The 23,013-nt window shown below is 42.8% G+C and overlaps 1 protein-coding gene across 4 annotated transcripts in view; it reads left to right on the plus strand.

Moving 5' to 3' along the window:
* EIF2B3 (eukaryotic translation initiation factor 2B subunit gamma) overlaps positions 1–23,013 on the plus strand; it is a 133,764-nt gene that overhangs the window by 92,006 nt on the left and 18,745 nt on the right. For all 4 annotated transcript variants that reach the window (XM_035018720.1, XM_035018723.1, XM_035018722.1 and 1 more), the window contains 4 exons: positions 11,556–11,683; positions 12,783–12,973; positions 14,997–15,074; positions 15,620–15,768. In XM_035018720.1, coding sequence (XP_034874611.1) covers positions 11,556–11,683; positions 12,783–12,973; positions 14,997–15,074; positions 15,620–15,768 — 546 coding nt within the window. The remainder of the gene's footprint in view (positions 1–11,555; positions 11,684–12,782; positions 12,974–14,996; positions 15,075–15,619; positions 15,769–23,013) is intronic.

Here is a 23,013-nt window from a genome sequence, read left to right on the forward strand (position 1 = left end):
CTTGGTTCTTATTTAACAGTTTTAAACCTTGATAATGTTAGATAGCTGGTTCATATAAATAACAGTTGATTCTTGCCTTTGTTTTAAAAAAAAATGAAATCGTGTTATCTAAATACTCTTATTTTGTCTGTATCACAGAATCCCCTGCTTGTATTTTTGGGGCCTATGTTATAATAAACCAACAAAATATTTTTGTAAAACTAATATAGTAATCTATGATGCCTCTTTCTGCACAGTTCCAGACTCTTCTTACTTCCTTCTGCAACGTTGAGCTCCCTAGCTCTAGTGCTATTTTGTTTCCAAGCAGGTGTTCTTCCCCTAGGCAATTATCCTATAGGTGGGCCCTCTTAGCAAAGGTTCAGAGTAAACTTACCCAAGAAGAGGGAGAAAAAAGTTTCCCTCCAATTTTGGAAAAGTCCACTTCACTGAGTGGTCTTTCATGAATGCAGAGAAACAAAATTTGATACTTTCTCTGATTTTCTTTGAGAACAGAATTGTGAACCTTAAATACTTTCCACAGATCTGTCTGACAGATCCCAGGACTTGGATTTCCAGAGAAAAAAACCTCCTCTGAGGTTGATCTCAAGGATTTTTTTTTTTTTTAAAGATTTTATTTATTTATTTGACAGAGACAGCGAGAGCAGGAACACAAGCAGGGGGAGTGGGAGAGGGAGAAGCAGGCTTCCTGCTGAGCCGGGAGCCCGATGTGGGACTCGATCCCAGGACCCTGGGATCACGACCTAAGCCGAAGGCAGTCGCTTAACCAACTGAGCCACCCAGGCGCCCCCGGATTTTTTATAGTAAATGCAATTAGAGTCCTCAGAGGAACAGGTAGGAAAAGATTTAATAACTGCGTGGTTAGGAAGAGGAGCAGCTAGTCTCCCTTGATGGCTGCTGAGTAAGTTTCTACCTTGAATAGCACTGATGGACTGGAAGGCAGTTATGCTAACCACTATACCACCAACGCAGCACTGATGGACTGGAAAGCAAGTAGGCTGATGCCGCAGCAGCAAGTTCCTCAGACCAGCTGAGGAAGAGAGTCTGATAACCTGAGTTTAAATGCTAGAGCATGGCTTTGGCTGATAGACTTGGATATATACAGGAATATTATAATAGGGGAAGAGGAAGTGTTCCTTTGTGCCCAGTCTATTTCTTGTAACATCCTAACCCTCACCCTTGACTACACCTGCTAAACCTCCCCATCCCCCAGGAGACCCGTGTAGAACCAATGGTAAAAAATCATTTGGACTCCTAGAAAACTTTTCCAAGGATTATTTCTCTATTTCCCTACCCTAGGACACCCTCTTGCCCTGCTCCCCTCTGACTTACTATTCTGTTTTATCGTTCAGTCAACAAATATTTATTAAGTGCCTGTGATGAGGCAGGCATTGTGCTAGGTCAACTGCAGGATCAATGGTAAATAAGCAGACATGGGCCCTGCCTTCAGGAAATTTGCAGAGACTTTGCTTTTTAAATAGCAAGGAAACTTACACCAAGATTAGACAGTAATTCAGTCTTTTCCAGTCACCAGTCCGGGCTATCTGTATTCCACAGATGAAGTTAACTCAGGCTACCTGGGTGACTCAGATGGTTAAGCGTCTGCCTTAGGCTCGGGTCATGATCCCGGGGTCCTGGGATCGAGTCCCACATCGGGCTCCCTGCTGGGTGGGGAGCCTGCTTCTCCCTCTGCCTCTCTCTCTCTCTGTCTCATGAATAAATAAATTAAAACTTTAAAAAAAAAAAAATGAAGTTAACTCTTGGCCTTTAAGAGCATGTTTTTTATTCTCAAGTGAAAATGAAGCCCTGTGAAGTAGGCCCTGTGATGTGTTGAGAGAGAACTCAGTAGTGGTAGAAATTTTTTTTTTTTTAACTACTTACTAGGGCAAACTTCACACAAAGCCAAAAGTAGAGAAAGTAACGTAATGAACTCCCCGTATCCATCGCACAGTTTCGACGAGTATCAGTTCGTGGCCAGTCTTGTTTTATATGTGCCACCACCCATCTCTCCACTGTCATGCTAGATTTTTTTTTTTTTTTAAGATTTTTATTTATTTATTTGACAGAGAGAGACACAGCGAGAGAGGGAACACAAACAGGGGGAGTGGGAGAGGGAGAAGCAGGCTTCCTGCTGAGCAGAGAGCCCGATGCGGGACTCGATCCCAGGACCCTGGGATCATGACCTGAGCCGAAGGCAGACGCTTAACGACTGAGCCACCCAGGCGCCCCTAGATTATTTTTAAACCAAGTCATCTTGATGTAATTTCATCTGTAATTATTTCAGTTGTTATTATCTATAAATATTTGCATATGTATCTGTAAAATATAAAGTCTTTTTATCTTTTAAACAAATACCTCAATGCCATTATCACTCCTTAAAAAACAAAAAACAAAAAACTAACATGCTCCTTAGTACTACCAAATGGGATTTTAGCTTTTGGTGCCTGGATATGTAGACACTTTTGCACCAGAGCTAGCTTCATCCTAGCTGCTATAGCTCCTTTGTAACTCATTAGGCCACCAGGGAGCTGTTCCCACACCTGGCTCCTGTACTGCAGTGGTATGTGCCTTGAGGACAAGCCTTAATCTGGTGATTCTGTGGCTCGTGGCCAGAAGCTCTGCCAAATGGGACTTTCCCAGAGCCTGCTGCAATAGAGAATGATACAGAGCCTCAGCTCAAACAACCTCCCCATCTCAGGATCTGTTAAAGAGACCCTTATCTCTTCATTCCTCCCCCCCCCCCCCGCCCCATCTACCTGTCAGAGTCACTGGGACTCAAGGCATTATATTGAAAAGTGATAAATTTCAATGTGTTAGAAAAAGTATAAAGGTACAGCAGGACAAATTAGAATGGTACTCGAGAGATTCTTTATTCCCAGCTGGATGGAATAGTGGAGGTCTTGTCTCAAAGTTGTGGGAGATGGGCCTGAATAGGTTGGTGGGGGCAGCATGTAGAAGGCTTTGAAAGCTTAACAGGGAGATACAGATCTTCAAACAGAATAGTCCCTTTTGGAATGAGCCGTGGTACAACCTGGCAGGAGAACATAGACCATGCTGGCTGGGAAAGAGACTCCTTCAAGGTAAGTAGGAAGCTTATAATTATCTGGTTATGAAATGATGAATCCTTGAGGGATGGAAGGCAAGAGGTAAACCTGGTAGGCACAGCTTCAAGAAAGGACACTTTAGCAATCTCCTGCTGTCTTTCACCTGTGAAAGTCAACAGTTTTGCCCTGTGTTGGGGTGGGGGGCGGGGAGTGTTGTTTTTCAGTTGTTTACATGTTAATGTCTTCCACCCAAATTCTTTTGAGATTAGATACCTACCTGGATTGCTAATGCATTCGATATATGGTGAATGGGATGGGAAGAGATGTGATGATAGTTCAGACAGCAGAAGTAATGTGATAGATAGATCAGTAACATCAGTAGTGGAAGAAGAGATGAGGGTTTCTATAGTTGACCAAGTAGAAAAGCTATAGAGAAAGCTGTAGAGAAAAGAAAACCTGCACTCTCTTTGACAAGAGAAGTTTAGTAACTGAGCTGTGTGAACTTGGATGGATGTCCACTTTTCTGAACCTCACTTTTCTCATCTGAAAATTAGGGATAATAGTACCTGACCCATATGGTTGTTGAAAATACTTGTAAAGAACTGAGAGCAGGAGGGGCTCCTGGGTGGCTCAGTCGTTAAGCGTCTGCCTTCGGCTCAGGTCATGATCCCAGGGTCCTGGGATCGAGCCCCACATCAGGCTCCCTGCTCAGCGGGGAGCCTGCTTCTCCCTCTCCCAATTCCCCTGCTTGTGTTCCCTCTCCGCTGTGTCTCTCTCTGTCAAATAAATAAATAAAACCTTTAAAAAAAAAAAGAACTGAGAGCAGGAGAGCCTCGGTGGCTCAGTTGGTTAAGTGTCCAACTCTTGATCTCAGCTCAAGCCCTGATCTCAGGATCATGAGGTCAAGCCCCGTGTTGGGCTCCACACCCACTTTAAAAAATAAAAATCAAATTAAAAAAAGAGCTGAGAGCAGCAGTCGGTGCACAGTAAGAACTCGAATTAACTTTTAATTGATCACCTACTCAGGCACTTTGTTCCTAGGTGGTAAAGATAAAAACATGGAGTTTCTGCTTCAGGTTCCTCGCAGTTTAGAGTGAGGGGGACAGGTTAAACAAATTATTACAATAAAATATGGTAAGTAGTGTTAAGAGTATAGTAGAGTAGGGGCGCCTGGGTGGCTCAGTTGGTTGGGCCACTGCCTTCGGCTCGGGTCACGATCCTGGAGTCCCTGGATCGAGTACCACATCGGGCTCCCTGCTCGGCGGGGAGTCTGCTTCTCCCTCTGACCCTCCACCTCTCATGTGCTTTCTCTCTCTCAAATAAATAAAAATAAAAATCTTAAAAAAAAAAAAAAAAAGAGTATAGTAGAGTAGTATAATAGTATAATGAAAGCATAAGGGAATTTGGGGGGTTGATGAAAATACTCCATATCTTGATTGGGGGTAGTGGTTACGGTGGTATACATTTGACAAAACTCATTATACGGCACACTGAAAATAGATGTATTTTATTAAATATACATCACATTTCAAAGAATTGTTTTTAAATTTTTAAAAAATGAGTTGGACTTACCATAATTTTTTAAAAACTCAAAGCAACAGACATTTAATAAATACCCAAATATATTCTTATTGGATTGACATAAGCCTAAACAATCTCTCCAGCCTGTAAGACGTGAACATGTTTTTCTTTCTCAAGCCATAAGCACCAACATTGAAAATTTATTCTCATAGCCGTTTTCAGTATTTTTGTTTAAAGGGAAATGGTATCACAGGATACTGTATGCCAAATCCTAGCTTTAAAGTCAGTACCTTTTAGGGGTGCCTGGGTGGCTCATTCGGTTAAGTGTCTGCCTTCAGCTCAGGTCATGATCCCAGGACCAAGCCCTGCATCGGGCTCCCTGCTCAGGGGGAAGCCTCCTTCTCCCTTTCACTCTCCCTCTGTGCTCTCTCTCTCTCAGATAAAGAAATAAAATACTGGGAAAAAAAAAGTCAGTGCCTTTTAATCTGAAATAATTTCCTGTTTACTATTCCATATTGTATCTATTTACTTTGAAGGAAAAAAAAAAAACTGAAAACAAAGCAGAGTTAACTTAGCAATCACCTTATCCTCCCAATTACAGCTCCGCTGCGAGCTGAGAGAAGAGGCAAGAAAACCTAAGTCCTTAATATTCTGCTCTGCAGACTTGAGTTTCCTGTTCTACCTCTTTCCTAACTAATATTTTGAAGGACTGACTTGAAGTGGAAGACATTTAGAGGATTTGCTCTTGTGATTTGCTTACAAAGACAGAAAAGCCAGAATGCAAAAGAAGCCAAATGTTTCCCTTTGTCATGGACATCATTTTTAGGCCTTCCCTGGAAGCTTGTAGCCACAAGGAGGACCTGATCAGAGACCAAGGCAAAATGCTAAAAATATCAGATTTCAGTAGAACTGATAATCATATGTTTTTTCAAAGGTTGGATTTTTAATGGTAGTAATATTAATAATAGAAAAACATATTTGGAGTTCATTACAATGCCAAATCAGGAAAGCTCTACTTTCTATGTCCAAAAATCAGAAGAAGAAATTATTGGGCGCCTGGGTGGCTCAGTTGGTTAAGCGACTGCCTTCGGCTCAGGTCATGATCCTGGAGTCCCAGGATCGAGTCCCGCATCGGGCTCCCTGCTCGGCAGGGAGTCTGCTTCTTCCTCTGACCCTCCCCCCTCTCATGTGCTCTCTCTCATTCTCTCTCCAAATAAATAAATAAAATCTTAAAAAAAAAAAAGAAGAAGAAGAAGAAATTATTGGCAGCTGTCTGGCCTAGAGGGAAGACAGTCATTTACACATTTACTCATTCACTTATTCAAATAAATATTTATTTAGCACTTCCTTCATGTCTATCTGTAGAGACAATAAGCAAAAAATTATAAATCCTGTGGAAAGTACTATGGTTACAGTAAACAGGGTACTAGTTACCATGGTATAGTGGATGGTATAGTGGAAAGAGTCATGGGCTTTGGGATAGATATGGAGTAAGTTTCAGCTCTGCCAAGTATAAAAGCTGCATTAACCTTAAGAAAGATAATTAATCTTTCTAAGCTCTAATTACCTCACTTATAAAATAAGGACAATAATACCTACCATGAAGATTGCTATAAGAATTTGAGATGATGTCTATTAATTTCCTAACATAACACTCAAAAATGATATGGACTAAAAAGCAGTATATAATTGTCTTTGCTGTGAGCATTCAGAAGCTAGAAGTGTTATGAAAGGCTTTCAAGGAGAAATGGTATTTGAGAGCAGTCTTACGGCTCAATAAATTTTCACAGTGAACACACCCTTGTAACTACTATTCTAGTCAAGAAACAGAACATTAGCAGATTTCCAGGATCTCTCCTCACGCTACCTACCAGACAGTAACTATCCCCCACAACACACAAAAGTAACCACTATCCTGAGCATTAAATTTAAGGAGATAAGATCAGATTTGTACTTGAGAAAAACCACAATATAGAGGGGTAGATAGAAGGGATAAGACCCATGATCAGATTATACTTTAGAGAGAGTATTCTGTCTACAATATGAAGGACAGATTTCAAGAGGCAAGACTGGAGGAAGGAAGACCAATTAAAAGCAGTTGAAAGAGGGGCGCCTGGGTGGCTCAGTCCTTGAGCGTCTGCGTTCGGCTCAGGTCATGATCCCAGGGTCCTGGGCTCAAGCCCCACATCGGGCTCCCTCCCTCTCCCACTCACCCCGCTTGTGTTCCCTCTCTCCCTGTGTCTCTCTGTCAAATAAATAAATAAAATCTTTTAAAAAATAAAAGCAATTGAAGGAGTCCAAACAGATGACGACAGTGGCTTAGACTACGCTATGGCAATAGAGACAGAGAAGTTGGTGGGTTTTAGGGCATAAAAATCAGCAGTGTTTGGTGGATGGTTATGTGAAGAGTGGAGGAAGACGGTGATTATTAGATTTCTTGCTTGGGTGACTAAATGAATCTTCATATCACTAAGCAAGATAACTGGTGTTGGTGAGGGGAGGTTTGGGAAAACGATGATGGGTTCAGTTTTAGACACTGAGTTTAAGGTATCTGTGGGTCATCTAAATGGCAGGGTCCTTCCAACAGTTGGAAATGTGAGACTAAAGTAGAGGAGAGGGACACCTGGGTGGCTCAGTCAGTTAAGCGTCTGCCTTCGGCTCAGGTCATGATCCCAGGGTCCTGAGATGGAGCCCCGCATCAGGCTCCCTGCTCTGTGGGAAGCCTGCTTCTCCCTCTACTGCTCCCCCTGCTTGTGTTCCCTCTCTAGATGTCTCTCTCTGTGTGTCAAATAAATAAATAAAATCTTTTAATAAATAAATAAAAATAAAGTAAAGGAGAGACGGGCACCTGGGTGGCTCAGTCGTTAAGTGTCTGCCTTCAGCTCAGGTCATGGTCCCAGGGTCCTGGGATCAAGCCTCTCATCAGGCTCCCTGCTCAGCAGGAGGCCTGCTTCTCCCTCTCCCACTCTCCCTGCTTGTGTTCCCTCTCTCTCTGTGTCTCTCTCTGTCAAATAAAAAAATAAAATAAAGTAAAGGAGAGAGGTCTTGGCTGTGGGTCCACATTTGGGAATGAGCAGCAAAGAAGCCACTAAGTGATGATCTGTCTCAGGGAGATAAATAACATGAGAAAAATCATAGGCAAAAAGAAAAATACTAAGAAACACCCAATATTTTAGGGGAAACAGGTATCAGAAATAGGAACAGATCAAGACAGTGATGCCACAGAAGGTAAGGGAAGAAGAAATAAGGAATGGCTAATGACTGTGGAATTTGGAAAATTCAAAAAATACAAAAAAAATATTACCCATAATTCTACTGTGTGATAACTGAGAGCATCTTAGTGTATTTCTTTCCATTATTTTATTTTTATATATACATATACATACTTGAAATCATGCTGTAAAAATAACTTGTTTTTCTTCAGTATTTCATGAGCATTTCATTTTCTTTATTCAGTACTATTTCATGAGCATTATCCTGTCATTAAAACGTTCTTTACAATCAGAGTTTTGCCTATATGATACTGTATTACACAGATGTATTATTATTATTCTTCCATTGTTGAACATTTGGTTGTTCTCTATTTTTATAAATAACATTAGGAGGAATTTTTTTTTTCCCCAAAGATCCTTTTTTTTTTTTAAGATTTACTTATTTATTTTAGAGAGAGAGCACAAGCAGGAGGGGAGCCGGGGAGAGGGAGAAAGAATCCCAAGCAGACTCCACACCCAGCACGGAGCCCGACATGGGGCTCAACCCCAAGATCATGACATGAGCCAAAACCAAGAGTGGGGCACTCAACCAACTGTGCCACCCAGGCGCCCCTCAGATCCTTTTTATAATCTGATTCTTTCATTCATTTCAGCAAATATTTATTGAGCATAATATGTTTTCCTTGGATAGGTTTATAGATATAAAATTACAGGGTGAAATAATATGAATATCTTGAACACCTTTTCTATGTATTGCCAGTTACTTTTCAGGAAAGATTTTACCAGTTTATACTCTGACTCCCACTGTATGAGAGTAACTGTCTCAAAGCATCCTATCAGTAATGAGAATTATTTTAAATCTGCTAATTTGAGGGGCAGCTGGGTGACTTAGTCAGTTGAGCATCTGAATCTTGGTTTCAGCTCAGGTCGTGATCTCAGGGCCTGGGATTGAGCCCCACGTCTGGCTCCTGGGCACAGTGCAGAGTCTGCTCTTCCCTCTCCTTTCCCCTCTGGTCCTCCCCTCCCCCACCACACTCCCCCGTTCATTCACTCTCAAATAAATAAAATCTTTTAAAAAATTTAAAGATTTAGGGGCGCCTGGGTGGCTCAGTCGTTAAGCATCTGCCTTGGGCTCAGGTCATGATCCCAGGAGGGTGCCCGATGGGGGGAGGGGGGCCCTGATCCCAGGACCTTGAGGCCATGACTTGAGCGGAAGGGTTACCAACTGAGCCACCCAGGCACCCCTAAAAAAATTTTTTTTTAAATCTGCTAATTTGATTGGGGGAGAAATTGCGTCTTGTTTTAATTTTTATTTCTTTTAAAAATATCTTTTGAACACATATCTATTTAGGATATTAATCTTTTGTTCTATTTGTAGCAATTATTTTGTCTTTAATTTGGTGGAGTTGTTTGTTGATAGCTAATGGTCAAAATCTATTGTTCTCCTTTGTGATTTCTTATTTCTTAGAAGCTTATAATTCATGAGATGAGGCAGGTGTTTCTGGAAGGCTGTGTATAAGAGGGAAGGGGAAAAGTGAGGTTGCCCAGGCCTAGGGCAATAAATCCAGCTGCTTATCTTAGGCCCCAAGGTCAGGATGTTCACAAAGGTTCACAGTGGCCTATTCCACTTCTTGGCATAGCATTGAGCTGCCTCTACTTTGAGTAGGAAACAGGAAGAGTAATTTTGTCCTCTGTAATGCTGCTGAGCTAACTGCATTATGGGAACTGACTGATGCTGAGTGCCAGCAGAAGCAGGTGGGACCTGGCAGGACTGCTTCATGTCCTCTCTTTAAATCACTGTCTGATCTCCTTAAAGAGCTCGGCCCTAAGGGGCTGTGTGCCAAGGCTTGTTTACTTGCTTCTACAGTGACAGTTCTGTTTGGCCCGTAATGTAAATATCGTGGCTCTGAAATCCCCCAGCTGTCCATGCTTTGTCATTCCTTCAAAGGGAACTGACTTGTTTTCCACCAGAGGGGTCCAAGGAACATTTGCTATCCACACTGGTTTGGTGCCTTAAAGGGGGAGAAAAAGAGCTAAGAGTAAGTGTTGTTTCATTCTTTGTATTCATATGGAAATTTTTAATCTCCATCAAAGGATCAGGAGAAAAATCACATTGAAATTCAATACAAGAGCTTCCAGCTTACACAGAATTTTTCAAAGATGTCTGACTTGATCCTTTAAAAATGACAAAAACCATGAACTGTGTAGCTCCAGGGTTCATAATTTTGCTTACCCTCCTCAGCCTCTGCCTCTGTCTTGCCTTCCTATCAACACTCCTTCTGTGTGGTCCCCTGTCAGCCTACAGAGCTTCTTTGAATGGGGGTGGGGGAGGGGGCGTGAAGTAGGCAGCAGCAGTGGGGTTTATAGGGCTGCTTATACATTAACACCTCTCTCTCTCTCTCTCTCTCTCTCTCTCTCTCTCTCGGGCCACATTATCTCATCTTTAAGAGTCTTGTAACTGGTCTCCCTGTCTTCATTCTCCTTATAGCAGGCCTATTGCCACTGCTTCCAGAATTACCTTACAAAGAAATAAAACTGATCAATGTCACTTTCCTGCTTAAAAACGCCACTAGCTTCTCAGTCCAAATTAGAGACTGCCACAGAAGGCTTCTGATTTGGCTCCCTTGCCTACCTGATCAGACTCATCTCCTTCTACGCTCTTCCTTAAATCCTGGATCAGGCTACTGTCCACTGGATTATGAATTCTTTGAAGTCGGAAACAGTATATTTCCAAGGCCTAGCACAGTAATTGGCGTAATAATAGATGCTTGTGAAATCCTAAATAAATTAATTAGTGATTTAAAGTTCTAACAAGGTCACAGCTTGAGAGAGAAAACTAAAAATCTTGTGCTGGTCTCTCACCCTTCTGTGCTTTTATTTCAAAAGCATACTCACTGTATTAAGGATTGGGTCCCTTCTTCCCTGTTACAGGAATTAGGAAGAAAAAAAAGTGTTGTTTTCAAAGTTGGTATGATTGTCAGAATGTACAGATAAATTATTAGAATTAGTAAAATTGTTTAGCGAGGCAATCGGCTACAAGATTAAAATACAGAGTAAATTAAACTTCTACAAACCAACAAGAAGAAAATAATTGTTTAAAAGACACCATTTATAATACCAACAAACAATGTAAGATCCTTAGGATTAATCTAACAGAAGATATGCAAGTCCTTTATAGAGAAAAATTTTTAATGTTTTTAAACAACTTTTCTCAGGGCGCCTGGGTGGCTCATTCAGTTGCGCATCGGACTCTTGGTTTCGGCTCGAGTCATGATCTCAGGGTCCTGGGATCAGCCCTACGTGGGGTCCGTGCTCAGCAGGAAGTCTGCTTGAGATTCTCCCCCTCTCCCTCTGCCCCTCCTCTCTCTCTAAAATAAGTAGATAAATCTTTGAAAAAAAATAAACAACTTTTTTCAAGACTGGAGCATTCTTCCTTCAAATAGGTTATTGCCAGTTAAGAGTCAAGACACCATGTTAAAATATGCTCACACACACAAATACTTGTGCATACACACCATGTAAATTGGATGTTGTAAAAGACTGTTTTCTGCATAAATTCTTGGATTTAATGCACTGCCCTCCCACCTCCAGCCTGAAGCTGATAGAGAACTTAGATCCTCTCCACTTCTCCAGAACTACCAAATCCAGGCCACTTTTGATCCCTGTCAGTCCCAAGGTGGCATGACAGGAAGGAATTTGGCTTTTCCTTGGATGCAGAGTTTTTGATCCCAGAGCATCCAGACAGTCGGTTTTCTCATATTTGACCACTCTTTCTTCCTAGGTCAATCACTTCCGTCCGGAGTGAACTGATTCCATACCTAATAAGAAAACAGTTCTCCTCAGCTGCCTCACAACAAGGACAAGAAGAAAAAGAGGAGGATCTAAAGAAAAAGGAGCTGAAGTCCTTAGGTCAGTGCTTGGGTTGCTGCAGGAAGATAGGGGTAGCAGCACCTTTGGAAAGAGTAGCTAGCCAACAAGGCAACAGCTTCTTGTCTAACCACCGGGCAAGACAGGGTAGCTGACACCATTCCCTGAGCTCTGGGTAGGCTTGCTCAAGCAGATTCTGTCACTATGCTCTAAGGATTGGCTAATCATGCCTCAAGTCCATTCTCTGGTTCATAGCCCTGGTTTGGCTGTGTTTCTCACTAGACTGTTTTGAGTAAACTCTGCCTCCCACTTCTCAGTTCCCCTGTTCTCTAGGCTCTGGGCAGCCCTACTCCTGACTAAATTCAGCCTCTTCTGTAAAGGAAGAAAGGTAAAGGAGTATACTATTACAGTTCAAACAGAGGCCTACCAGACTACCTTCTTTCCAAGATGTTGGGGAGAGGTCTGTCTTGTTTGCTCTCATATCCCTGCCTAGTCCCTGGCCAGTCCTGGGTTCATAGTAGGTGTTCCAAAAAAATATTTATCAAATGAATAAATGGAAGCAGTACAGCATGATGGTTAAGATATCAGGACTTGGCATCAGACAGACCTCGGTTTGAAATCTGACTCTGCCTCTTATTAGCTCTGTGACCTGAGGCAGGTTACTCAGTCCCCTCAGCCCCAGTTTTCTTATCATACAATAAAAGATCTCACATGGTTGTTTTAAGAATTGAAAAAACTGGGGCCCAGATAACTCTGGCTTCAAGTCCTAGACTATTTCTGTCATAGCACAACTACCAGATATGGTAGTAGAGGCCAGCAGCACAAAGCCAACATGGCTGGTCACTAAAGCCTAGACCCTTGCTTGCTTTAGGTCATGATTTACAAGAGTCCTCTATTTTATTGTCCTTAGTAGTACTTTCAAACTTGCTTTTAGGACCTCTTTTTAAATCATTTTTGTATCATACAATATTTCAGATGTTCAGGAAAGCACGTTGCCTCTTTGAATTTCACTTAGTCTTTAAGGTTTTAATGGGATTTCCCCAGGGTTCATGTTGTATGGGTAAGTTCCAAGGAGAGAGGTGTGAGCTGTACCCTCTTTGAAAATGTGACTGAGTCTCTATTTCTTCTGTTTATTCTGAAGATATTTTCAGTTTTATAAAAGAAGGCAGTACACTGACCTTTGCTCCCTATGATGCCTGCTGGAATATCTGTCGAGGAGACAGGTGGGAAGACTTGTCCAAATCACAGGTGCGCTGCTATGTCCATATCATGAAAGAGGGGCTCTGCTCTCGAGTAAGCACCCTGGGACTCTACATGGAAGCAAACAGACAGGTAAGAGGATGGGTTTAGAAGAGAAATCATGGGAGCTCCTGTCCAAGAAACAGACTGAGCCTTTTGTCTTATTTCTTCATTAAGTACCCAGTGACTTGTTTAGAATCCCTCTCATTCCCAAGGTTGAGCAAGACCTGGCATGTCCAGGGATACCACTGGGTGGGCACCCAGGTACAGCAAAAGGGGAAGTAGTGGGCCTAGTCCATAGAGGTAGAGCAAAAAAGGGCTAAGATCCCCAGGAAGGCTAACTTTTGGCCTCTGGGTTCAGCAGCTTTCTCCTGTTCTGCTGGGCATGAGGAGATTTGCAGTACTTCGTAAACAAGCAGATAAATACTGTGTAATCATTACTGTGATGAAATAAACATAGGCACAGAGAGGAGGCTTTCCTAAGAAGGTAAAGGAACAGAGTATAGTCCGATGGTAGAGCCTCAAAGAAGGAATATCTATGAGAGGGAAGTGTCTGGAAACAGCATTAGAGAGCTACCCCTCCTTTTAACCGTGAGGTTTGTGAGATATGGAGAATGAGCAGCTTCCGTTGAAGGGGAAGCGGTGCTCAAAAGGATAGGCCAGGGTTTAGTTAAAAGGGGATGGAGTGAGGAGACAGTGAAGAGACTGAGGATGTAGAGGAGTTCTTTACGGTGTGGCAGGCCCAGGAGGAAGGCTTTAGGGAGGGAGGGATGATGAGACCATGAAAAGGAGGCAGAGCAGTAATGGGTTGAGATGAGAAGAAGAAAAGATGGGTAACTGAGGGAACTACACTGGGGTGGCATGCAAGGACAACAGAGATGAGAGGATGAAGAGATTAGCTCTTGACATGGTTTCTGGTAGAACTCTGTGGAAACTGTCCGTGTAGGTATAAGCTGGGGAGTGAAGGGAGAAGGTCAAGTAGAATGATAAAAGATACTGTTGAAAATCGGGATTGGAATGTAGTCCCTGAAGAAAACCTGGCTCAGAAACCTTGAGGACCCACACTATATGATGGGTATAGCCCCAGCCCCAGACCTCAAGCTGACTTTACCCTGGGTTGGTTATAGATCCAAGAGCATCCAAGCCAGAGGGTTTATGAGAAATCATAACTAGTCTCACATTTACCCAGGGCAGTCTTCAGTAAAGTTAGCCCCAATTTAGGGTCAGAGTTATGAGAAACCTTCCTTAATTTGACTTTCAGGTCTCATTTTTCAGTTCTCTGACTACAGTCTGTCAGGCTGGTCCGAAAGCACGCCCATGGATGCCTGGGCTAGGGACGTGTGCTCTGAAGTACCAGCAGGGCCTGTGCAGCAGAGAGGCCTGAATGGCCGTGGTTGAAGTGTAATGAAGGAAGGAGATGCTGGGGATAAGGGGTGAGGTATTAGCCTTCACACTGCCAGCGTGGCCAGTCCCGGCACGGCATCCCTCAGCCAGTGTGGCCACCACACATAATGCTCTGCCCAGCACTCTGTCCATGCTGGAGAATGACAGTAGGCACACTACCTGTGCCTTCCTAATGGGTCCAGAGCTAAAATTCTCCGTATCTGTAGCCTTTTCCATTTTCTCATACTGGAGACAGTCTAGTGTGAACACTTTCAACATTTTAATTTGGCTGGTGAAGAACATGGGTGCCTTCTCAGTACCTGTCCTGATTGTAGAATTTGTCTGACATTGCTCCTACCCTCACTTTAGGCATGGCCACACTGGTCTACGAGGGGAGCAGGAACCTGGAATGATTATGGTCGGGACTCAGAATGCTCCTTGCCCTTAGTAGGCCTCTTGAAGGCTTGTCTCAGTGCCTCCCAGTTGGGGCATGTGGCATTACTTTCAGGGAGGAGATTTTCAGCTAGGAAGCTAAGGATAAGACCATCTAGAATTTACTGCATATATGATCCTTGTCCTAGGGAAAATATAGCAGCCTCGCGCTCTGCCTCACCCCAACAGAAAAGCTGTGGCTGAAAACTCCCTGCATCTCTAGCTGGGCATTGAGTTCTACCTAAGATGCTTTCAGGTGTTTTCTGCTCTTAACTTTGGTGACCAAACCTCTTTCCTCAAGGTGCCCAAATTGCTGTCTGTTCTCTGTCCAGAAGAATCTCTGATTCATTCATCAGCCCAGATTGTCAGCAAACATCTGGTAAGTGTTATCTTGGGCAGGGCAGGTATGGACAGTCTCTGGTGCATTGAGGTGTATCCTTGAGAAGATGGATTGGGGTTCTGAAGCCCTGAAACTCATTAGTCCTAGGTAAATCCCAACTGGATTCTGGTTATAAAATACCGTCTTCTAGCCCAGACACTCAAGAACCTGGACAGGTGCTGACCCCAGGCATACAAATTCTGTAAGGAAGATCCATTATGGTCTTGGGACTCAGACACAGGAGCTTTCCATCTCTTTCCCTCTTCTTACCCTGATTTGAGCACTCTCTTCAAGAGAGCACATCTATACACAAATGCATGAGTGTGTAAGTTTGAGTTGATCTCAGAGGTATTATGTGACCTTGTGGCCCTGAGAAATATGATCACATGCTGGTGACCATGATGGGATGGAGCAGAGGGATGATGGTCCCTCTACTGAAGTGTCTCTGGGGGAAGATTGCATTAGACCCCAACTCAAGGGATCTGAGGGGTTGGTTTGCAGTTGGTTGAGATGGATGGACAAGGTTTTATATTTGCCTTTTGCAGATTGGAGTTGAGAGCCTCATTGGGCCAGATACACAGGTTGGAGAGAAGTCATCCATTAAGCACTCAGTCATTGGTTCATCCTGTGTCATAAGAAATAGAGTGACTATCACCAGTTGCCTTCTCATGAACTCAGTCACCGTGGAGGAAGGGTATGTTTCCCCTGTGCCCACTTGAGGCAAGGTCCCTGGCATCTCTGGAAGGTTTGAGGGGCCAGTCCAGCCTCGGAAAGGGCTCAGCTTGAGGAGGGGGAGAAAAGGAAAAAGGCAAAGGAAGGAACAGTACCTAGGCCCTTTGAGGCCTTGGTTTTGGCTCCATTAAGACATGGTCTCTGAAAACGTTTCCAGCAACTTTCTCACACTTACTCCGGTTGTGGTCCTGAGAGAGGCTGCCTTCTCTTGCTTTGATCAGCTGCTTGATGGGATGGCCACCGTAGGGCACCACTGGCAGTGCTGGAATGACCCTTACCAACGTCTAAGGGTCATCTTGCTTCTCAGTGTCCCAGAACAGCCCCGAAGAAGGCAGGGGACTAGGAGGTGTGGTCGTTTAAGCCACATACTATTTTTAAGGGAGAGCTTCTTTGTTACAAGTTATGGAGACTCTTCCCCCATTTTGACACTTTAGAGTATCCTAAAATCTTGGTTTATGAACAGCTTGAACTTGGAATAAGACTTGAATGATATTTAATAAGATTATTCATACTCTGTATGGACCTCAGGTTTTTCCTGTATAAAATGCAGGCATAGGCAGTGGAAGAGAGGAAGGATATTACCAAAGCAGTAGTCTTCAGACTTTTTAGAAAGTGAACTTTTTGTCAAGATAAATCTTATGCAGAAACTCAATATTTAAAACTGATAAAAGCACAGTTGTTTGCAATACAGTGGGGAAGGGGCACTTGGCCTTCCTAGAGGATGTGAAGCAGATCTGTAAACAAATTTTGAAAAACACTAGACTGGATCAGCCTGAAAGAGCTGATTCTAAAGCCTTGATTCTAGATCTGATACCTGTCGATTTCTCCATCCAGGAACTGATAGGAGAGAAGGATAGGAAAGACTGCAATTTCAGTGAAAGCTGAACTACGTCTCCTCGCTGCCAGTGAGGGGCAGGGGGAAAGGTTAAGCCTTTGCTCTTTAGGAAGAGTGACTCATGGAAGATAATAGACAGGATTGAAGGAGGAAGTACCATAATTAAAAACCAGGAAAGTTGGAGACTATAGGGATATTGGCCACTAAGATCTGTCCTCCCCCAAGCCCCCTTCCCAACTTGATTCCCAAACCCTGACAACCAGGCATAAAGCCTTCAGTCTGGTTTGGAAGAATCTTCTCTGGAGATTCTGACCAGCCCAAGAAAAAAAACATAAAGTGATTTATGTCAGAGATTTCTAACAGTCCACTCAAGTCACCCTGCAGTGAAAATTATGGGTGACAAATTCCATTCATGTGCTTAGAGCTTCCAATCAGGCTTTTTAGAATCCTCCCCTAAAGATGAAGAGATAATCAAAGATTACCAGAGGTCTAAAGAAAGCCTATCATGAAAGATCCACAGATCAAACAGTTAGAAGAAAGCTACTTAGAAGAAACAGAGACTCTGCAGGGAGAGAAAAATACTTTCAAACAACCTGTTATTTCAAAGAACAAAAAAAGAACTCTAGGAAATTAAAACTATGATAACAAAAGGAAAACCCCAATAAAAAAGAATTGTAAGATAAATGTCACATTTCCCAGAAAGTAGAGCAAAGAGATAGAACGTAGAAGAGAAAAGATAAGGAAATGAGAGGACCCGTTCAGGATGTTTAACATCTGAAAAGGAGTTCTGTAAAAAAAAGAGAGTTCAGATATCAGAGGAGGAAATTATTTAAGAAATAATATAGGGAAATGTCTCACAACTAAGAGATAGGAATTTACAGAATGAAAAGGCCTACTAAATAAGTGCCCAGTACAATGGGTAAAAATAAACCTCCATCATTTTGAAACTTCATAACACTGGAGAATAAAGCATGCTACAAACTTACAAAGAGAAAATAATAGGTCCTATACAACCAATCAGGAACCAAAATGGCTTTGTTTTGGACTTACCAGTAGCAACAATGGAAACTGGAAGATAATAGAACAACGCCTTCAAAATTCTGAAGGAAAACTAATTTCAGCCTAGAATTCTACACCCCAGCAAAAGGTTAAGTGTGACCATGGAAAAGTCTCAAAAACTTTTCTGATGTTTTCCACCAAAATGAAGAGTAAACAAAGAGGTAAGATACAAGAGATCCAACTCTAAAAAAGCAAAAAGTATCCATAGGATGATACTGAAGGCAGATCCAAGGATGACAACTTTATGAACAACTGCATGAAGCATACAGGGAGCAGTTAGCTCAGAGTGGAATCCACAGAGCACTTACTCAGGAAGATGAAAGTGATAAAATACCAGACGCATATAAACATCTTGAAAGATTTAGACAACTGGCTAAAAGTTCGTGTTGAATTAGTAATAGCATAGAATACTATCTAACAAACACAAAACAATTATGAGCTCTGTTTAAAAAGTTGTACACGAAAGGAAAAGGCATCATAGTTCACTGTGTAACTCAACTATGAAAAAGAATTTATGTAGTCATAAGAAACACTATAGATCAAAATTATGCTATAACAATATTGAAAGAATGAGGGATAGGAATGGAAAGACGGAGCAGGGGGGGGAAGGGAAGCTAAATCTTCCATTGTGGAAGTCTACTGATAATGCCTAAAACTGAAAAATCAAGAAGTAGTAATATATGTAGCATGTTAGTATGTAGAGACGGGGAGGTGAATACTGAAATACTCAGCAAAAAGAAGTCCAAAGTTGTCTCTGGGGGTGCGCCTGGCTGGCTCAGTCGGTTAAGCATCTGACCAGCTCAGGTCATGATCTCAGGGTCCTGGGATCGAGCCCCGTGTCGGGCTCCCCGCTCAGCAGGGAGTCTGCTTCTTGCTTTCTTTCTCCCTTTCTCTGTCTCTGTCTGTCCATTTCTCTCTCAAATATATAAATAAGTTAAGAAAAGATATATACATGCATATATAACTTTAATTGCCAAACAAAAAGGTCAGAATTTTGTGGTACACCGCTCCCGGTGGCGTGCTGAGAAATTGTTAACAGCCAGCTCTCCAAAGGAAAAAAATAAGTGGTCTGATTTATAACATTTGCCAGTTTCCATAGTGTAAATTCACCCAAGCAGAACAGTCTGGCTCCAGCACATCACTGATGATAGAGACCTGTCAAAAGTATTTCACTCTTTCATCAAACACAAAGACCCACTGGATGCTGAAGACTGTGCCTGAGTGCTGTGGTAGAAATCTGTGTGGTCACAAAGGAGAAAAGGGTCAGGAAAGAATTAAGGAAATGACCCTTGATCTGAATCTTGAAAAATGATTAGAGCCACCAGGTTGGAGAAAGGAATGTTCTAGATACATCAAGAGTGTGAAGTGTGAGAGAGCATATCTTATTCCAGAAACATCTCTTCATTTTGATTTTACCTGGAATTTCATCACTTAAGAAGAGGCTTCACTGACTACCTATCAGATATAATCTGTCCCAGGATGCCTGAGTGACTCAGTCAGTTGAGTGTCTGATTCTCAGTTTTGGCTCAGGTCATGAGAGCAAGTCTCGTGTCAGGCTCTGTGCTCTGCGGCAGAGTCTGCTTAAGATTCTCTCTCCCTTTCCCTCTCTTCCCTGCTCCTATGCACACACACTCTCTCTCTAAAATAAATAAATAGGGGTGCCTGGGTGGCTCAGTCGTTAAGCGTCTGCCTTCGGCTCAGGTTGTGATCCCAGGGTCCTGGGATCGAGCCCCACATCGGGCTCCCTGCTCCGCGGGAAGCCTGCTTCTCCCTCTTCTACTCCCCCTGCTTGTGTTCCCTCTCTCGCTATGTCTGTCTCCATCAAATAAATAAATAAAATCTTTAAAAAATAATAATAATAAAATAAAATAAATAAATAAATAAATAAATAAATCTTAAAAAAAAAAGGAAGCAGCAATCTGTCCCAATACTCTCCATTACACCAACCTGTTTTATTTCCTTCCTAGCATTATCACTCTCTGGCCTTATCTTGTTTACCTGTCACAAGTAAATGTTAGTTTGAGAATGTAAGTACCTTATCTTTCTGTTTCACTGTTATATCTTGAGAGCCTACAGGAACTCAATAAATATTTGTTATATGAAAGAATGGTAAATAATTCATAATAACCAAAATACAGAATTCAAAGAGGAATGGATAGACAGGAGACAAGGCTATACAGATGGCCAAGGGCCAAATCGTGGACTATCCCCTAAGACATTTAATAGGTAACAGTAATTTGAGAGTTGAAAGGAAAGGAATAACATAATTAAATCCACATTTTACGAAGATCATTTTGGCTACACTGTAGAGTACGGTGTGAGGGTAAACATGAAGGCGAGGAGGACTACTGAAAGAGTCCTGATAAAGTAGGAGTCCTAAATTAAGGCATAGCAGTAGCAATAGGAAAGAGAAATAATAAGGTGATTAATAACTATAAAGCATGGTGATTGCCTGGATATGTGAGGTGAAAGAGAAATTAGGGAAAACTTCCACATTTCTTACTTGAGCAATAAGGTTTCTGGTGTGCTATTCGCTAAGATAGAAATCAGCAGAGGATTTGCAGGGTGGGAAACAGGGAAATGAGTTCCATTTGGGATAAGTTGAGTTCCTGGCAGGCGGCATTGACATGCAGGACTTGATGTGCAGGACTGGAGCTCAGGAAAGAAGCCTGTGTTTGAAGGTTTGGGAGAGTGGGGGGCATAGAAATGGTAACCGAAGCTGTGGGAGTAGAGGAGATCACCCAGGGAGATTGTGTGGCCTTAAAACAAAAGAAACTAAGACAAAACCATGGGGAACATCAACAATTTTAGACATAATAGAAGGAATCTAAGGAGACTGACAAGGAAAAGGCAAGGAAGGAACCTAAGGGATAAGGGAGAGGACAGTTGGTAGGTGAAGCCCAGGTTTCTAGTTGGGGAAACGGGGTAGATGGTAGTGTACTCACTGAGATGAGGAAGGGTGAGGGAGGAGCAGATTTGTGGGTTGAAGAGGCCTGTATGGGGCACATGAAGTTGGAAGTACCTGTAGGACATCCAAGTATGTGGAGATATCCAGTAGCCAGTTTGTGACTAGAGGTTAGAAGAAGTCAGACCCAGAGACCTCTTCCTGAACCACTGTGGTGTTCTCTAACTTATTTTGCTGTCTCTATTTCTCTTATTCTTCCATATCTGCCCTTCTGCCCTTCCTCCTATGGATTAGAACATGAACTTTGGAGTCAGACTGCCAGACCGAATCCCAGATCTGTCACTTAATGGTCACTTAGGGAATTGACTTTAGATCTTCATGCCTGATTTTCTCACTGTAAAATGGGGTGAAAATTGAACTACCTCTTAGGTTTATTGGGAATACTAAGTTAATAGACATAAAGCACTTAGAACAGTGCTTGGACATAGAATGTTAGCTGTCATTTGTTTACCATCCTCATCATCATTTATCATTTATCTCATTTCACAGAAGTGACATGTTGCCAGTGTTGTCTTCCTAACAGATAGCTCTGATCATGTCCCTGTTCTATTCAGAAACTCTTTTTTTTTAAGATTTATTTATTTATTTGAGAGAGCGAGAATGAGAGAGAGAGAGAGTACACGAGAGGGGGTAGGGTTAGAGGGAGAAGCAGGCTCCTCGCCGAGCAGGGAGCCCGATGCGGGACTTGATCCAGGGACTCCAGGATCATGACCTGAGCCGAAGGCAGTTGCTTAACCAACTGAGCCACCCAGGTGCCCCAATTCAGAAACTTTTTTTGAAGACTTCCCCCTACCTTTAGAATAAAGTTTGAACTTCCAGATTTCTCGTGATCTAGCTCCAACACTGAGTCCTGGAATGTTAGTGAGATGGGGCCTCAGAAGTCACCCAGCTCAACTTCTGCATTTTTACAGATGAGCAGAGTATGAAATTCCAGACTTTCTTCTCATTGCACCCTTACTACTCTTTGTCCCATTCCGGATTCATGCATGAGACCAACAGCATCACCATTCTCTCCAAACCAGAACCACACTTGCCTTTATCCATTTGATCCCCTAATTCCAGAGTAGCTCATGAGGCTTTGTAACTTCCACTCTGTCTCATCTTGCCTCAGACCTTCCAGGGAAGACAATGCCATGACTTTTCCATTTGCTTTAATTAGCAACCTCTCCCTCCCCTCCTGTGGGCGGGCAGACAAAGGAACAGCTCTCTGGCACCTCTTTAAAGTCCAGTATTGGTGTCCTGAATTGACATGAAGAGACTTGGTGAGAAACCAACGCTCGGTAAGAAACTCCAGCTTTGGGGCGCCTGGGTGGCTCAGTTGGTTAAGCAACTGCCTTTGGCTCAGGTCATGATCCTGGAGTCCCTGGATCAAGTCCCGCATCGGGCTCCCTGCTCGGCGGGGAGTCTGCTTCTCCCTCTGACCCTCCCCACTCTCATGTGCTCTCTCTCATTCTCTCTCTCTCAAATAAATAAATAAAATCTTTAAAAAAAAGAAAGAAAGAAAGAAAGAAACTCCAGCTTGCTCATATGAGAGAAGTTCATAGAGAATGCCTAGCATAATATCCTAGAGTCAGTTGCTGTTTTGGAGGAGGTATAGTCTTGGATGGCCTCATAAGCTAGGGAAACAATAAAGGTTTAGATGGTGGTGGCTGCTATTTTTTCCACTAAAAAGGTTGAAGGAGGGCTATAGGCAGCCCGCATGGGGCTAATGACTAGGGAGGCCATTAGAGGTTAGCCAATCTGGCAAATTAGCTCCTCGTGATAAGATCAGACATCCTGCATCCCATATGAACCTTTTGCCATTATTTTCAGGTCATTTCGTTTTAATTACTTATGGTAAATTTGAGGAAAGTAATTAAATTGCAGTCGTGTGAGACTTTATTACCCTGCTGCTATTACATCTGAACTGAGCGGCAGAGTAGGAGCGTGAATTTGTCCAGAAGGGAGTTTCTCATATTCTAGGCTTGCTTGTCTCTGCCAGCAGCGGTGAGCTGCCGAGGCTTTCTGGACAGTGGCTTGGACATCTGCCCAAGGCCCTCAGGGCTTGAGGGGTGCTAATGGGACCACCTTGGGGAAGGTGTAGGCGAGACTATGCAAGGAAGGCTCCTGCCTGTCCTTCTCATTTTCAGTTTCTGGTAGAAATTCCAAGTTCTGTGACAGCTGATGCCCAGGAATCCAAAGTCTAGTGAAAACTTCATTGTCAAGACTTAATTGTCAGTTCTGTGTTCTGTATCTTTGGCTTTCTGGTTCTGAACAACATCTCCTGCATCTCCTCCTTGTCCACGGTGAATGACCCAAGCAGCAGTGTAAGGTAGCTCCTTCACATGCAGGCAGGCAGGCCAGGGAGC

This window comes from Mirounga leonina, unplaced genomic scaffold (assembly GCF_011800145.1).
Source record: "Mirounga leonina isolate KUSES-001 unplaced genomic scaffold, KU_Mleo_1.0 Mir_173, whole genome shotgun sequence".
In the NCBI taxonomy this organism is placed as follows: domain Eukaryota; kingdom Metazoa; phylum Chordata; class Mammalia; order Carnivora; family Phocidae; genus Mirounga; species Mirounga leonina.